This window comes from Helicoverpa zea, chromosome 4 (assembly GCF_022581195.2).
Source record: "Helicoverpa zea isolate HzStark_Cry1AcR chromosome 4, ilHelZeax1.1, whole genome shotgun sequence".
NCBI lineage: Eukaryota > Metazoa > Arthropoda > Insecta > Lepidoptera > Noctuidae > Helicoverpa > Helicoverpa zea.
The window spans coordinates 5,126,564-5,143,695 of NC_061455.1; the positions used below are offsets into that span (position 1 = coordinate 5,126,564).

General features: G+C 35.1%; 3 protein-coding genes across 6 annotated transcripts; 1 reads left to right on the forward strand and 2 right to left on the reverse strand.

Moving 5' to 3' along the window:
- Window positions 1-60: 60 nt before the first annotated feature.
- Window positions 61-7,836, forward strand: LOC124629643 (polycomb protein Sfmbt-like). The gene is made up of 10 exons (XM_047163139.1): window positions 61-468; window positions 537-754; window positions 1,042-1,272; window positions 1,505-1,677; window positions 2,150-2,288; window positions 2,377-2,852; window positions 3,086-3,287; window positions 3,611-3,791; window positions 4,191-4,426; window positions 5,401-7,836. Exons 1-10 carry the CDS (start codon window positions 354-356, stop codon window positions 5,782-5,784), a joined length of 2,355 nt encoding a protein of 784 aa, XP_047019095.1. The 5' UTR covers window positions 61-353; the 3' UTR covers window positions 5,785-7,836.
- On the reverse strand, window positions 7,831-10,945 carry LOC124629645 (protein fuzzy homolog). The gene is made up of 8 exons (XM_047163144.1): window positions 10,641-10,945; window positions 10,359-10,480; window positions 9,776-10,049; window positions 9,440-9,637; window positions 8,803-9,002; window positions 8,500-8,672; window positions 8,295-8,427; window positions 7,831-8,048 (listed from the first exon to the last, which is right to left on the reverse strand). Exons 1-8 carry the CDS (start codon window positions 10,716-10,718, stop codon window positions 7,991-7,993), a joined length of 1,236 nt encoding a protein of 411 aa, XP_047019100.1. The 5' UTR covers window positions 10,719-10,945; the 3' UTR covers window positions 7,831-7,990.
- A 195-nt stretch (window positions 10,946-11,140) lies between these two features.
- On the reverse strand, window positions 11,141-16,541 carry LOC124629644 (sodium/hydrogen exchanger 9B2-like). Of its 4 annotated transcripts, none has more exons than XM_047163141.1 (13): window positions 16,396-16,541; window positions 14,622-14,672; window positions 14,502-14,525; window positions 14,219-14,252; window positions 13,996-14,138; window positions 13,384-13,615; window positions 13,145-13,314; window positions 12,682-12,896; window positions 12,417-12,588; window positions 12,193-12,347; window positions 11,942-12,106; window positions 11,620-11,806; window positions 11,141-11,525 (listed from the first exon to the last, which is right to left on the reverse strand). In XM_047163141.1, the coding sequence occupies exons 2-13, from the start codon at window positions 14,641-14,643 to the stop codon at window positions 11,470-11,472; spliced, it is 1,575 nt and encodes a 524-aa protein (XP_047019097.1). In that variant the 5' UTR covers window positions 14,644-14,672; window positions 16,396-16,541; the 3' UTR covers window positions 11,141-11,469. The 4 variants fall into 4 exon arrangements, with proteins under 4 accessions (XP_047019097.1, XP_047019096.1, XP_047019099.1 ...); XM_047163140.1 differs by lacking the exon at window positions 16,396-16,541 and adding an exon at window positions 15,603-15,800; XM_047163143.1 differs by lacking the exon at window positions 14,502-14,525.
- Between the last annotated feature and the right edge of the window lie 591 nt (window positions 16,542-17,132).

Sequence of the window (17,132 nt, forward strand, 5' to 3'; positions counted from 1 at the left end):
CCTCTAGACACCCTCTAGACCTTGTATTGTATCATAGAGAAAACAAATAAGAGAGTTTTTTTGTCTGTGGATTCAATTCGCAAATCGCAACTTCGCAAGCGAGCAAAGCAAATTCAAGCAAAGCAATGTTGTTGAAAATTGTGAATGCAAAGCAAGACAATTTTTAATTTTGTTCGACGTGAAAACAATATTTTATTATAAGTACGACCACTACGGTGAAACCGTTTATGGAAATAGTGTATTTATGGGTATTCATTGATAAGTATCCAAATATTTTGAGTAGTTTTAGTCATGTGTATTGAAGTGTTTACGGCGACGACATTCGACAGCTATATTGTGTCTTTATTGGAAATATGGCCTTTTATAATGCCGGCAAAGTCGTAGATATAAATAACTCACCTGAAGAAACCGATGATACAAATATTACGGACGATCTAACAATAATACCATTAGAAAAAGACAGTTTCGGTGAGTAATTTTACTGGTAATGACAGTATCGCAATTGTTAAGATCAACTTTTTAGTGTTATTTTACAGCAATATGCGAATTGTGTGGTCGAGTTGGTCGTCGGGGACAATTCTACCCAAGAAACAATAAGTTTTGTTCGCTTAGATGCCAAGCGAGTCATTCTAGAAAACGAAATTGTAATTGGAGGTTCCGATTGATGGAAGGTGCCGAACACATGGCGGATATGATTCCGTTGGAGCCTTTGCCTCAGCTGCAGCACTGGCAGGCTACTATAAATGACTTACAGGTACATACATTTTGTTGTAAGAGCCTTTTTACCTATGTATCAGCTGATGTTATGAAGGAATAATAGCTGTAATAATTTGTTTATGTTTGACTTCTTATCATTTGATTAGGAAGCAGGCAATTCATTTTAACTATTAATGTTGATTTAACAGCTTGACTAACAGCTTGACATTCGAATGAAGAATAACTTTCAGCAGTCTTGTTTAAAGGCCAATTTGTTTCAAGGCCAAATGAGTTTTTTTGCTGTTTTTCTTAAGTAGGTAGTTAATTTTACTTTGTGTTTTACAGCCTGGACCAATAAAACAGTCAGCAGCTTTAGTAGCTAATAGTTATGAATGGAAGGATGAGTTGTTTGGTTGTGATTTCCTGGCAGCACCAGTAAGCCTTTTCAAACATGCACCCCTTCATGAAATGTGGGACAGCACATTTGAAGGCATGAAAGTAGAAGTAAAGAACACAGACTGCGAAAACTATTCTGAGAAACTAAGTGACTATTTTTGGGTAGCTACAGTATTGAAAGTAAGTAGAAATTTAAGTTATACCTATATTGTGTGCTATATAATAATGCTGCAAAGTTTTTATATAAAATTGTGCAGAACCTCCATTGTGTTTGTTTTCCACCTTTAATCAGTCACTGGTGTTCATGATATACTTAGAAAAGTTGCATTGGTATTTGTACAACCTCGAGTCAATTGATGATTCTTTACCTACTTTATATTTTTAGTTTTTTATATTCAATCTCTTTTTCTAGGTAAAAGGTTACATGGGCTTATTGCGCTATGAAGGCTTTGGCAGTGATGATTCTAAAGACTTTTGGGTTAATCTGTGCTGTTCAGAAGTGCATCCAGTGGGGTGGTGTGCGACTAGAGGCAAGCCACTTATACCTCCTCGCAGTATTGAGGATAAATATACTGATTGGAAAAAGTAAGTTTGTCTGCATATAACTTGGACGTAGTTATGCAGAAACGTTCCAACCCACTGTACGCGTAAATGCTTATATCTCAAATTAAACTTGAATTTGAGATATAAGCATTTACGCGTTTCAGTTGTATTCTGTTTTATTCTAACTAGTAAAGGTACTAGAGGTTTTATTGTTGAATTATATTGAGTTTAGATAACCATATGCTAAATTTTAGGCTGTTCAATCACAATAACTCGATTTCGGGTGACTTGTGGGTTGGAACGTTTCTGCATAACTACGTCCACTTGTCTTTGAGATTATTTGTAACATACATACAAGTCATTACTCATTATAAAACGCAATTGAGTTTAAAGAAGCTAAGGGCTTGCAATGTCTGTTTCATGTTCTGACTTTTTCATCACAAAAAAAACTGAAAGTAACTTTTACATAGATTCCCCTGACCCCTGATGACCCCATATCTGTTTGTTCTTTCAGGTTTCTTGTGAAGCAGCTAACAGGGGCACGTACACTGCCTGCCAATTTCTACACTAAGTTAAATGATAGTCTTGCATCTAGGTTTTCTATTGGTTCCATTATGGAAGTTGTTGATAAGAATAGGATCTCTCAAGTTAAGGTGGGTAAAATCCAAGAATATTGACAACTTTGCAAAAAGTAGGTTTTATTTGTTATGATGTTGAGTAAAAATCTTGTTTTCTTTTTAGGTAGCTACTGTGTGTGAAATTGTAGGAAAACGTTTACATGTAAAATATTATGATAGTTCGCCAGAAGACAATGGTTTCTGGTGTCATGAAGACTCGCCGCTCATACATCCTGTTGGCTGGGCTTTTAGAATTGGACATCCTTTAGATGCTCCTCAGAGTTACTGCCAAAGAGTGGCTGCAGGACGGCTCATACCAAATGACTCAACACCGGAAATGTTTTATAAATATCCGAGCAATGAACCACCATTGTTCTCAGAGGGGATGAAGCTTGAAGCCATAGATCCTCTCAACTTGTCAGCCGTTTGTGCCGCAACTGTGATGCAGATATTGAATGAAGGATACATGATGATCAGGATAGACTGCTATCCGGCTGATGCGTCGGGCGCCGACTGGTTTTGCTACCATCAGAGATCGCCGTGCATATTTCCTGTTGGATTTGCATTAGCTAACAATATTCCACTTGTGCCTCCTGCTGGGTGAGTATCCAGTTATTTTTTTCATCATGATAGAACCAGAAAGAAAAAGCTATGATTTTATTTTTGTAACAATTGAAATCTCTAAATGACAATAGATTGGATTGGAGAGAAAATTGGGGGACGTGATTGTATTTGGTTGTACACACACCTCATATTACTTTTGATTCATTAAAAGGCATGTATGGTTTATTTAATTCTGCAGTCATATATAATTTATTCTAATTTCCTTTCAGGATAACAATGGAGGAGTTCAGTTGGGAGCAATACCTGTCAGTGTGCGGTGGTCAGGCGGCTGACCGGTCGTTGTTCGCGGCGCGAGGTCACGTGGTATCGCACGGGTTTGTGGCCGGCATGCGGTTAGAATGCGCCGATCTCATGGACCCCAGGCTTGTTTGTGTGGCCACTGTTGCTAGAGTTGTTGCTGATTTACTTAAGGTTTGTAGTACATTCATAGTTTTTTCATAATGTTTAAGGTATTGATTGTAATCACTACATGGTATAAAATAAAGTTGATTTCTCTGTCCCTATGTATACTTAAATTTTTAAAACTACGCAACGGATTTTGATGCGGTTTTTTCAACAGATACAGTGATTAAAGAGGTAGTTTTATAGGTACATATAATAATATCCATTAAATAGTATTGTTCCCGTGCGAAACCGGGGCTGGTCCCTAGTTTATGTACTTTTAAAAAGCTTATATGTCGAAAACTACCATCCAGAAACCGGGCATTAGTGTAAGAAAAAAATCCATAATTCAGGTCCACTTCGACGGCTGGGGTATGGAATACGACCAATGGCTGTGGGCGCATAGTACGGACGTGTATCCAGTAGGCTGGTGCCGCGCGGTAGGACATCGGCTAGAAGGGCCCCTGCAGCCGCCGCCGAGGCCGCCGCGCAAACACCCACCTAAGCAGCCTAGACGACGACGGAAGCAACAAGGTACATTATAATTATAAAGTGCTAGCTGTTGCTCGTGGTTTTACCTACGTCCCGAGGGATTTACTTGGTTCAGTAGATCCGGAGCCAACAAACAATCAAATCTCTCTCTGTTTATAATGCTAGTTTTGATTTTTTTGTAGGAAAATAAGTTGCTTTTAATTAAATCGCAGACAGCGTCATGAGTTTTGACTGGTTTGAAAAAATATATAGACGTTTTTCCTTTCCTGAGCAACGGGTTGAGGAGGTTCGATAGGCAGTCGCGCTATGTAGACTGATTGGCTTCACTGCTATCGGGTTTTCTTTTCCGAATTTACTTATTTTAGTAATTTAATTTTGGTACTAACGAGATTTTCGTACCATTGGTTTTTTTGAAGTAAACATTTCCTTTCTCAATTTCAGGTTCAAAAGTGACATCACAACCGCCAAACACCACAGAGGATAGTTCTCAAAACTCCGACATGGGTGACACAAAGAGTCTTTCACCCCCTACAAGCGTGTCTGAAGTTTCAGCAGACGCAGAACCGCGTGCTGAAACTGTATCGACTCCTACGAAAATGGATGTTGATGCTGAGTCCAAGGATAGTTCTGAACCATCTGAGGAACGGATCCCTACAGAGGCAAAGCCTGATAGTCCTGTAAGTTTGATTATCATCAGAATTTTAGTACCAACAGTATCCATGCTGAGATGAACAATTGCAATAGTTTTACATACTGTATATGTTAACGGAAATGTATGTAATCCGTCATTGTTTACAATTCCTATGAAATCTATGAAATTCCTAATACCGCCCGGAAATGTGTAAAATAAATTACATTAGACACATTTCCTAAATAGTAATCGGAAATGTATATTTAAGATATCAAGGGGTAAGCGGGGGATAGCGGAGCGAGGGTATTGCATTATCCGATCGGGCGCTATGTCACCTGATTGAAGCGAAGCATGCAAGAAGGCATGCAGCATGGAAGCAAACATGCAACAAGCATGGCTTCTGTCACTGCTCCGGCGGTCCCATGCGAGCTTATTGTCGCAGATGGTTTTCACGCTCACCACCGCGGCGAGCCTTAAAACTACCTGCGCCTCAGCTCGCAGGCCGCCTCGCCCCTCAGCGGTTTTGAATTGCACTCTAGGGGTAGGGCAAACAAGACTACGTGGAGTCGGTTTTGCAGAGATTCGTTTTCGTCATTAGCTTCAATTTTTAATACAACGTGTTTGCATTGGAGGTTATAAATGGCAATATGCTAAATAAAATGAATCCAAATGAAATTCTACCATCTTCATAGTACGCCAATTCTGCCAGATAGAAGGAACCCGACGGAAACCATTGTTCTTATACATTTCCTAATACGATATTGGATTATTTTATACAATCATATGATAATATGTATGTATAAAATAATTATTGAAAGAATATTTAATACATTTCCTACATAGCTTCGGAATTGTATTCATTTCCTACGAGATTTTTAGAACTCCTAGACTTCATACATTTCCGCTAACATATACATCAATAATCAAGATCTGCTTATAAATTACCCTTTATATCGTATTGCAAGCATCAGTTGAATAATTATTTTCAATAACTAACAGTCAATACTTTTTTTCTTTCAGAATACTCTTACAGACATATCTCAAGATTCAAGCCAGAACTTAGCGCAGCTTTCTCCCGTAGTTTCCATGGAAGATTCGGACACCGACAAGGTGATACCTAGACTAGTCAATACCTCCGTGCCCTTAGATGTCCTCAATTCTGTTGACCCTGAAAACTGGTCGACAGCAGATGTAGCAAAGTTCCTCACCGTCAATGATTGCCAACCTTATTGTATTAACTTCACCAATATAACAGGCCCTATGATGCTCCAGTTAACAAAAGACGAAATCATCGAATTATTAGAAATGAAAGTAGGTCCGTCGTTAAAAATCTTCGACTTGATACAACAGTTGAAATGTAAAATAAAACAACCTCAATGTAGATTGCTAAGTAGTTTTAAATAGTCTTTATTTGAATAAGCTCCCTCACTCCACGTTTGTAACGGGTTATTCCCATCAGGTCGTTGGCCTTGTGTAATAATTTATGTAATCAATTTTGTTTACACATTTGGTTGCTAAATTGGCTGATTAGAGCGTCTGAGTGTATGAATGTCGATCATAGGTAGAAAAATTAGCCTTATAGACCGTGAGTCAACAATTGTCACAATTTTGAATCACATAAGACTTTAACAATGATTTTCAAACATCACACATTTATAAGAAAGTGGTAAAGTCTATGAATTAATTTAATTTTATGGATAAGTCTTGTTTAAAATCACAATCGTCGTGAATTATTATTGGACTACGAATTGAAATTAAAATGTACCTACACAACTATAATGATTGTTAATCATAAATTATCAACAAATTAAAAATATTTAAATTAAACGTAAGTATGACAAAAGTTTTCAGAATCATCGAAATTTGTACTACAACGTATATTATAATAAGTATTTTTTCTGGTTTTACTCAACTTTCAACTTTTTTTCTTGATGAGCATTTTACAAACGTGCAGCGATGTAGCTTTTAAAACTTCTGGTCGGTAGAATCCGGATAGCAATTCTATCAAGTAAACCTTTACACACGGATTCAACTATATATTTATAAAATAGAAATAGTAAGTACATGAATCTACTCTCCCGCCTATATTTTGGTATCGCATAATGGCCGATAATTTTTTGTAAACATATTTTGGGCATGTTTGATATCAGCTTTGTGTGTGTATGACGAGTTTCCCTTTATATTCGTCACTACATTTTTTTATATTTCTTGATAATATTCATTTATAAAGCGTAAGCTGGCTATGTGATTTCACTGAACTTGTTTTAGCACGGGTGAAATTATTTTGTCTGGTTCTGAGTTATCAAAAAATGATATGATTTCTGCTTTGCATTTGTCCTTATTGGACCAAGTTATTGAGACTAAGAAAATATTCGTATGTTATCATCAGACTTTTGAATATACGTAGGACATTCGAAATAATTAATCATCTCGAATATAATTATGACAAAATCATCAAGTCTTTTCTAGTTTACAGTAACTGCATCAAAAGGAGATACCTGTATTAATTAATGATATGTCCAAAATCTGTCATTTATATGCTGTCTCAACCGTTATTTTAGTGTAAAAATAAATTTGTCTTATATATGAGATAGCACACGGATAGCACTCATTTGAAAGATAATAAATATGTATTCGGTTTCAGTTTTTTACTGACAGTGAATAATAATTTTAAAAATGTTTCACTTTTTTATGTGTTGTGTGCGAATAAAATGATCTCAGAAAGAACCACACTGTTGGATACTAATCAAATTAAACAATGCTTGCCGTAATGTATTTTTTAAGCTTTCCAGGCAAACTTTGTTGAAAATAATTGATTATGATTTAATTGAAATTAAGAAAACTGATTATTTTACTGGGTGGAATAATATAGCCTTTATCTGAGAAAACTCTGCGAACTTCTTATATGTATAGTAATTATACACAATGCTACCGTATATTTTTATAAGAGTTATAAATAGATATGTGTTGTCAACATAATATATTTGTGTATATGATATAACCCTGCCCCAATCAAAATTACAACCAAAGCAATATACAATACCTTTACACCAATCACTTGATGTGTTTTCAATGATGAGATAAATTATATTAAATCAGTAGTTTGTAAATCGGTATTTTGTAATGTTAAATCATGGATTTAGTATAGTGATCTGTGTTCCATTTATCCATTATGTGAACACATACATACTGAGAAAGAGAAATGAGCTGTAAATTTAATAATTATTATAGCAGTCATTGTATTGTATTATTATTATTTTGTGTTAATTTTAAGTTGGGAAATAGATGTGGTGACCAAACGGGATTTTAAACAGTTTTAAGCTTAGACGAAAGAGTATATTCAGTGATAAATACATTGCCTTTTTAGAGACTTACAAGGAAATATATCATTTAGTACCATCTGCGTAGTACATGTAAAATTTGAATGTTCTGGTATTAAAAGCGGAAGTATTAATATTTAAGTCTTTTATTTATTGATATCATATATTGCCACATTGATTATGTTATAATTTTATCAGCTAAAATAAGCTTAGTTCATACATGGCACAAGTTACACTTGTACACGCTTAAACATATTTCAGTCTTCATCCAACACAACATTCAATTGGTTTCACCAATAAACATCTTTGTTAGTGCTTAAATCTTGAAGTATTTGATTCGTTATTAATCTGAAACAGGATTAAAATTAATTGTCAGCTTATGTACACACATAATGTAATCAAAATTTTCCCTTAGGGTCAATTCCCACTGAAAGAGCAGCGGCCGGCAGCGGCCGTAATTGCAAGGGATTGAGCGCGAGCGCGGCGGGCCGCGCGGCGCCGCACCGCGCCGCGCTCTTACATTTTCCGTGCTCTTACGGCCGCTGCCGGCCGCTGCTCTTTCAGTGGGAATTGACCCTTAGAACAACTTCTTACCGTATTGTGTGCATTTGTACATTTGATGCATAAAGAGTGCAACACAAAATGTTGCCAGATCGCTGTGCATGACATTTGTGATATTCAGAGCACCAGTATGTTTCACACATATTTCCTATGTCCTCCTTTATCCCTGTAATTAAATGAAATGATTAAAACATATAAACTGGCTTCACCTACTTATATTTTACATTTAGAATACTACCTATATCATCTTTGAGTTTCAACTCAGGTGCTAAATCCCTTGCTGATGTCACATAGAAAGTCCTCAATATGTCCATTCTGTGCGCTCCCGACATACCTCGACCTTTCTGATTAGATGGGTGTAGGTGTCGTGAAAATACACAGCGTCGCTTATTTATATTAATTACCAGTACCCTAAAATAAAATTACAGCAGATTATTCATGAAATGAAATAAAGTTTTATCAAAAGGTGAATTCAATTGATCTAGTGTCGTTAAATATGATCTGTTCATCAGAAAGTTTCAATGAAAATAAGTATCCATACCCTAAAACGCATGGCTCGAAAGTCAAACTCATAGGAAAATTTCTAGGGTATCCAAGTTTAGCTTCTTTGATAATTGATGCATAACCCTCCCAGCATTGAAGGACTATTTCATCTATCTGTGATAAAGCGGGAGTTGCCCCACATACTACCAAAATGTAAACATCTGCCAAAAGTTTACATGTGACAGCTCTGAAAGCTACCTGAAACATAACATTGATGATTTTTTTATATTGTGTTTCCACAAAAAAATGTCTGTAACTTATTTCTTTCTAATTATTTTTAAAAAGTTAGCAAATTGGTATTCCTGTTACAGCCTTTTTTTTTTATCGTCTCACTGTTGGGCACAGGCCTCCTCTCACACGGAGAAGGATTGAGCATTAATCACCACGCTTGCTCAATGCGGGTTGGTGATTTCAGACTATACAGTACAGGTTTCCTCAAGATGTTTTCCTTCACCTTTTTTATCAGCCATTGGTGTCCAAGATATACTAAGAAAGTACATACAAACTTAAAAAAAAATATAAAAAGTATAAAATTGGTATTCAATATTTGAAAATTAATTGTCTATCTAAACCTATCTGTGAAGTAGCTTTTTAAACAGGTATTTTGCTTTTCTAGTTTTATTTTATTAACTTACATTAGGACTCATTTGCGGTAAATATACGGGTGTATCTCTTAGTGGGGCACCGTCCTGAGCTGCAGCAAGTAACAGCATTAACCGGGCCTCTCTTGGATCAAGCTCGTAGAAGTCGGAACTAGTTGCAACCAAGTGCCCATGAATGATTAGACAAGCCCATCTGCCTGTTACACTTTCTGCATAGTGGTCTAAAGCTTGCTTGAATAAAAAATAAATGTTAACTTAAAAATTATTTCTTGTCATTATTAACAAGCATTTAAAAAGTAGAGATCTTTTAACAGTTACTCCTTGGAAAGGATAAAAAAATATTTTTAACAGAATTTCGAGTTTATAAACCTGTAGTTGCTGTGTTTGTGGACACAAAATACTTTGTGTCAAGTCCAAGACCAAAGTTGGCAGTGGACTAGACAGTGCATTAGGATCTAAAGACTCCAACAAGTAATCCAATATCGGATAGCACTGTCTCAAATCCCTTTTGATTTGGTCAATGTTCTTTAAAGCTTCTAGATCCTTCTTTCCAATGCAGAACACCATGGCATCGTGGACACAGGACAAGAGCAGTTCCAAATCACATTCCAGTCCGCCAGTTGCAATGCCAATTAATGTCACACTGAAAAGTCATGTTTGAGTTCAGTATGGTTGTTTATAAAATTCATACACAATTCTTAGTTCAGCGTGGAGAATACCTATTTGTCTCTAAAAGTGGTTGAAAATTTATTTTTTTAATGTAGCTACAGAAATTCAAACTAAGTTCTCTGCATAGAAACAACTTTTACTTAGTTTTAGGAAAAAAAGAAAGCCATCTGAAACTGCTGAACCGATTGCATTGGTATGGAGAGAGTTAAGGCTTTTATCCAGAAGATATGTAGTTTTTTCAGGACTCAAAGACGAACGCAAAATCGAATAAAATAATAAATACCTTTTACAATATTCTTTCCACAAAATAGCTCCATTGTCGACTTGCGTGTTGATCATAGATAAATTGTGGCATTTACTGAACATATTAATGCCGTGGAGGGAAGCAATGGTAGAAAATTGGACCTTAAAAGTTTGGGAAAAACTAAGTACCTGTCTTGTATTTGATAACAATAATAATTGAATCAAATAAAGATACAATTTTATTCAACAAATCAAAAATAATAAATTAAAAATTCTCATACAAAAAGTTTCAATTAATTTGGTAGGTATAGTTTAAACTTACACTTTCATTATTACCGCGTTTTCTTGAAAATATGGGCACGCCACTTTCTGTTGCAACGGCAATAACGACCACAGACATCTTACAAAAAGATTCCGTTTATAAACCAATAGCCATTAAATTATAAACAAAAGTTTCTAAAAGTTTTAGTTCGTAACTTTAATGAACAACACAACCCCAATCGGTTTGTTTGTTTTGACATTCTGCAAAGAAGTGTTGCCATATTCTATGTTTTAACTTCCATTTAAAAGGAAGTGTTTTTATCCACATCTCAAGATACATCTTTCGTATATTTGGCTACAGTTATATTGATAAGAATGAAAGATAAAAAAAAATAACAAAAAATACGTCAATATTGGTAAAATGATTTTTTTCCTTAAATATACTTCAGTTTTTTTAATTATTATTTTATTATGAAGAGCACCAACGTAAGTTTTAAACAGATAATGTAATACAACTAGATTTACAAAATTTATTGTACCATAGTAATATACTTAGTCACCTTCATTTTCAATTGTTTTATTTAAATCCACGCTTATTTATTTTCTAGTTAAGTAACATGACTTAGGTACTTTTTGTACATTTATGTCCTGACCTGACTATAATTGCATGTATAACTAGTATTAAGTATATAATACAAATTATTTAAACATACCTATAAACTATACCCATATTTATGAACCTTATTATATGATAAGAACTTAACATTCCTAAGTTAAAATTTATATTATAAAAAGTTAAAATAGTGGAGATTTTTTTTTAATTCTTGTTTGCATAGGTACTCGGAAGTACCGGAGCTTAAGCAACACGAGCGTACGTTTTACTAGTAGCGTCAAATTTGAGTGGACTGCTGATTTTCAGCGTCTTGAACATTCTGCACCTCGGCAGCTGGAATGTATGAAAAAAAAATTACGTAATCCAAAAGCATATTCTTTACGAGTTAAACCAGTCAAACAAAGTAGCTGATGGTAAAGATACTTACGCTCATCCTTGCTAAGCAATTTAGGACCCGTAAGAGCAATGAGTAACGCTCCTAGAGGAGCTGAAATCACCACACTTATGACACTGACAGCGAGGATTGCTTTCGCATAATATAGTTCGTCTTCTTTGGCAGCGCCTGATGTCTGGCCACTGTTAACTAGATCTAAAGCAGCTGGCCCTAACGCAGCCTGAAAATGTATCCAATATCACATTAATATTTTTGTATCATTTTTGATTTTTTTGTATATTTTGGTGATCATTTTAACCAAAATAGGGATACGAAATTAATATTACATATATCTAATAAATAATAATATTATTACCTGTACAGTAGCTTTCGCCGTCCATGTAAGACCAATGAATATTTTTTCCTTACTATTAAGACCGCAGCCAAAGCTTACAAAAAATGTGGCAATGGCACGCAGCACTAAACATGATACCAAGCAAATAACAGCCATCTTGATCACTTGTGGGTCTAAGGCGCTTATCTGTTGGAATTAATAAGCCATTACAAACAATTAATATATGTACTTTGATAACTTCCATTCAGGGTCGTTGAGCTATCGCGTATTACCGTAATTTGGGCTCCAGTGAAAGCAAATAAAATTGGTTCGAAAAATATCCATAAAATTCTGAAAATGTTGCTGACGGGGTTTTTATTTACAGGCCAACCCTGCTTTTCCCAGAAATATGCTGCTACGAATCCAGACGATACTATAGCTAGAGGACCTGAAATGAACAAAAATTTGATGAATGTGAATTGCTACATTGTAAAACTACCTATAGGCCACTTTTTACCTGCACCGCTCCACCCAATCATGCTCGATATAAACAGTGAGAATAAGCCTCCTAGAAATAGTGCCATGAATCGCAATGGGACTACGTAAGTATCACCCTTTTCTGGAATAACAGAAGTCATGGCTCCCCAAAGAGATCCAAGGACCACACCTGCTACTATCGATACTGGACCCTGAAAATCATAAAAATGAAGGTTTTTAAAATTACATAAAAAATACGAATAAGCATTAATAAAATTAATGCAAAATAAGTCAACACTATGTACCTTAATGATATTGAAAGTAGCAGATCCTGTTGAGAACATAGCGTTTAGGATAATGGCGAAAATAGCCACACTGATGGAATCGTCCACCGCAGCCGCAGCTACAACAATTGTTGGTATTCCTTTGGCAACGCCATAACCAACGTCTCGTAGCCTAAACAGACATGGAACTACCACTGCTGGAGATACTGATGCTATCATTGAACCTAGGAGGAATCCTGAAAATAAAGGATAAGAATTTAAGACGCCTAGTTATAGCATATATCTGTGTGTACCAAAGGTAGACCTCAAATTATCGCAATCATCAAGGGAAGCAAGTCAAAGTCAAAGTCAATTTTTTTTATTTCAGATAGGCCTATAAAAGCTCTTTCGAAACGTCCAACTAGTTGCACGGTTTCAAAGAGTTGTTCTCATGGAGAAGAACCGGCATGAAACTCCATTATAGTATAAAAATAAATCTGCTAACCCCAAATCCATGGTAAGTACAACAGGTAATGTGTGCTGACAGCAATTAATACGCATTCTACAAGCCATGGCAGGAGACCAAGTTGAAGCACCGCAGCGTAGTGTTTCCTTAAGACTTCTGCATCCAAACCAAGTCCAGCTCTGGTAAGTATTATCACTAACGCAATTTTTCTGAAAGGTTTGTCAATCATCAAACCACCGAAAATGTGCATTAATCCAGAGCAAGGTGACGCAGGTTACCTCAAATCTTGATTCAATTTTCTGTACGAATCTGTCATATGCACGAGTTGAAGATTTTGGAAAGCTATTCCTGTTAGAAGCATTCCTATTAGTGCTGGTAGTGTCGTAATCTTCAACCATACCCAGCCGATTAAGTACGCGGAGATGACTAGAAGTGACATACTAAGTAGTTCGCCTTGTAAACCTACAGATTCACCGAGTTCTGAATACAGGATACCCCACGCGAGAAGAACTGTAACCAAAAACAATGATGGAATTATTAAATGAATAACTCCAGTACTTACCTACCTGCTTTTATATAACAGTTTATGTGCATATAACGTGAATGTCATGAAGTCGTATTATTTCAATATTGTGCACGATTTGAGCAAATATCGATTTATTGTATGTAATATGAATGAAGGTCCTCGTGTTATGTTGACCTGACTGGTGATGTGAAATAAGTTAGATAAACGTAGATAACGATTCAATCAGGTGCAGTGAGTAGTTACAACAATTTGTACAATCTGGAGCCTAGATACTGTTGGAGTTATATCTGATATTAAAGGTACCTTAGCAGACCAGCAGGCTATTCTCGTTGTTTTGTAGGATAATAGTACAATTAAAACTTACAGAACATTATAATGCAGATTTGTTGTGCCGACTGTCTGTAGGTTGAAAAAAATGGAAACGGAAAAACTTTCGACCACCACGATGGTTGCCATGAGGGCGTTGAGTCTTCTTGATGGCATCGTAAGCAAAACTTTTCCCACCATCTATAAATGTAATTAATTACTTAAGTATATAAAAACCAACAATCTTTATTTACGATATTTTAATTTTAGTTTGTACTTACTTATATTGTCGTTTACGATTTTTTCCGTCGTCATCTGTAAAAAAATTGAGACCTTAATAAATTAGATTTTTTGAAATTACATACCAGAAGGTGATGCATCAGAATCAGCAACGAGACAATTAAAACATAAGACAAGACAATGAAGATGTGAAAACACAGAGAAGTAAATTAATGAAATCACATTTTTTCCCCATCTTAACATTAAAATTACAAAACATCCATTTATTTACTTCCTCACAAGCGAAGCCGTGCAAATTGTAGTTTACAACAAAGATTTGTTTACCTACAAACGTATATACCCGAACACCTATAAACACATAAACGATTAAAACATGAACATGTAAGATGGGACAAATAGTTAGCTTTCAAACAAATAAATAAGATAACAAAAGGAATGTCTGACCTGTTTCGTGTTTTTGTTCCATATCTAAGTCTAAGTAACCAAGCCGCTTAGCTGAAAACATTGTTTTGAAGTATTGAACACTTGAAAAATAATTGACTCTCTATTCTAGTTATCTCGTAAATATGTCTGAACAATTATGAAACAGTTAACTACTAGATATTATAATGATAAGACTATGTTATGCCTGTTGATTGGTGCAAACCATAAAATAGAAGCGACATTCTCATACGCGTAAAGATATAGGGCTACTATTGTGTTCTCTTTACATCTAGGTAAATACTACATCATTATGAATAGATGAATTTCAGGAAGGAAAGTGATACATGCCTTCATTTATCTTTAGCGACCACTGATCAGGATCAACTTTCTCCAAGAAGTATTAAAGTGGTGCGAGAATCGAACCTACTGCACTCACAAACCAATTAATGTAAAGGCAAAAGATGGTATGTATGTGTATGTTTGTACACCTGCTACAAATTTGGCAGTTATAGCTTAAACTTCAGAATAACATAACTACCCAATTTCCTCAGGCAGCGGGTTAAACTGCTGGAACCTAGATATTTATAAAAATTAACATGACTTATTATATAGTAGGTAAAGAATTATAAGCTAAACGATAAGTACTTAACTTATCATTTTTGAAATGTTTTTATATATTTTATATACGTGAAGTCATAATATTTCTTATGCAGAACGATTTGTCCAAAAAACTTTCAACTCAAACTTCAAAACCTCAAAATTACATGATTTATTGCTCACAAGCTTACAAATAGTAAAAAATCTGTCGAATTGAGAATCTCTTCCTTTTTGAAGTCTGTTAAAAAACCTACATGTCGACGACGCACTTAACACAAAATTAGGTTTTCTGGTAAACCTTTGAGATACAATATACCACTTTACAGTGGACAGCAAATTCATAAGGTAAAAAAAAATGATCCTAATTCCTGCTTTTTGAAGAGTGAATAAATATTTCAAACTTACCGTTGAAATAGAATCAAGTTTATACAGTTATTTTGTCCAATTAAACATTTAAGATTAAAGAACTTTGACATTGACTTAAATAATCTATTTTTTATCGTAAAAAAATAATAATCGTAAAACCAAAGACGTACAAAAGATTTCTCAGTTACAATTTTAAACGACCGGGTTTTAGCGCCGTGTTTATACTACTGAATCTGCTGACCAATAAATGTGAGAAGGCTACCTAAAGTCAAAAGTCAACAAGATAACTGAAAACATGTGGTTCTCCCTATCATGTGATAATATTATTTACTCTGGCAATACCATCAATGATGGCGGCGGTGGTCGGGCACGGCAGCGATGTACCTATTGGAATGGAATAAATTATACTCCTGGCGTGTTTTCCGACAATCAAATTACTATTCTCGATTAGTTTCTATGGTAAATATATCTAGTATTATCTAATTTGTTCAAAATTGTCTCTCTTTAGCCACCTTTTATTACCTTTAGCAATAGCAACCTACCATAACAATATGATACCAATGTTATGATGATTAGAACCCTAATCCACTGCTAAAGGTACCCGCCACATTCTGTTTTTAAAACACGAATTTTACTTTGAGCTCGTATTTACGTTATCAACCTATTAAAAAACAAATCAATGTTAAATCAGCTGTTATTTTGACGAGGACAACATTTTTTTTTAGACGTAAGTACTTAACCTCTAAACAACTGCTAGATTTATAAAGTGACTGTCTAATAAGCCAAAAATAATTAAATTTTAACAAAGCATATAGGTACCTACTCTACTTACCAAATACCTAAGTACTGTGTGTGTTATCAAAAGTAAGTTATTTTAAGTACACTTAACAAATGCTGTTGATTCCCAATACAACAACGCACCCACAAGTTGATTAGCTAATGTATTTTGACTGTACCAAATTAATTCAAACTTTTATGTAGGAACATGACCTCATTAAATTATTAAAAGTTAGAAAGATAAATAGTGCATTGTAAATAAACATTTGTGCCTTCTGTAACAAAAAACATATGTAAGTAGTTGAGCTTCAGTGTTTAGCATTGAATATTAGGACAGACAGGGAAGAGAAGAGAGAGGGAGAAAGATAAAAATGCTAGATAATAATATGTTATTGTTTTGAAGTCTCCGGCCTTGACGGTCAATCACATACAGTCAATAGGAAAACCAAAATAGTACGACAAAAATTCGTGAGATGTCACTGGGCGTTACTCAATTATGAAAAATCGGCTGTGAAGTTCTTCTCTTTCTCGAAATTTTATTTAGACAATTTTAGTTTTCTATTTTGTAAGTAAATAGTAGCAGATGGATGATGTTAATGGTAATGTTAAGCAACTAAGATAGATCCCCTTTGACTTAACACAATCCAATCACACGGCTTACCTTTATTAAATAAAAGATACGTTCAAAAGGTTCGCCCTGAAAAGTGAAGTGCCTATGCTATGCCCACCTAAATCATAAATGGTTAGGAGTTACAGTCCGTTACGCGTAAATGTTTGTTGATAACCTCGACT

What these genes read in the sequence shown, in the direction of transcription:
- LOC124629643 (XM_047163139.1), top strand. Translation starts at nt 354, where the DNA reads ATGGCCTTTTATAATGCCGGCAAAGTCGTAGATATAAATAACTCACCT. An exon ending in ATAGGATCTCTCAAGTTAAG is followed by an intron (nt 2,289 to 2,376) that starts GTGGGTAAAATC and finishes TTTTCTTTTTAG; the next exon opens with GTAGCTACTGTGTGTGAAAT. An exon ending in TTGTTGCTGATTTACTTAAG is followed by an intron (nt 3,288 to 3,610) that starts GTTTGTAGTACA and finishes TCCATAATTCAG; the next exon opens with GTCCACTTCGACGGCTGGGG.
- LOC124629645 (XM_047163144.1), bottom strand. Translation starts at nt 10,718, where the DNA reads ATGTCTGTGGTCGTTATTGCCGTTGCAACAGAAAGTGGCGTGCCCATA. An exon ending in TGGAAAGAATATTGTAAAAG is followed by an intron (nt 10,050 to 10,358) that starts GTATTTATTATT and finishes ATGACTTTTCAG; the next exon opens with TGTGACATTAATTGGCATTG. An exon ending in GAAACTCAAAGATGATATAG is followed by an intron (nt 8,428 to 8,499) that starts GTAGTATTCTAA and finishes ATTTAATTACAG; the next exon opens with GGATAAAGGAGGACATAGGA.
- LOC124629644 (XM_047163141.1), bottom strand. Translation starts at nt 14,643, where the DNA reads ATGGAACAAAAACACGAAACAG. An exon ending in GGAACAAAAACACGAAACAG is followed by an intron (nt 14,526 to 14,621) that starts GTCAGACATTCC and finishes ATGTGTTTATAG; the next exon opens with GTGTTCGGGTATATACGTTT. An exon ending in AAATTGAATCAAGATTTGAG is followed by an intron (nt 13,315 to 13,383) that starts GTAACCTGCGTC and finishes CAAACCTTTCAG; the next exon opens with AAAAATTGCGTTAGTGATAA.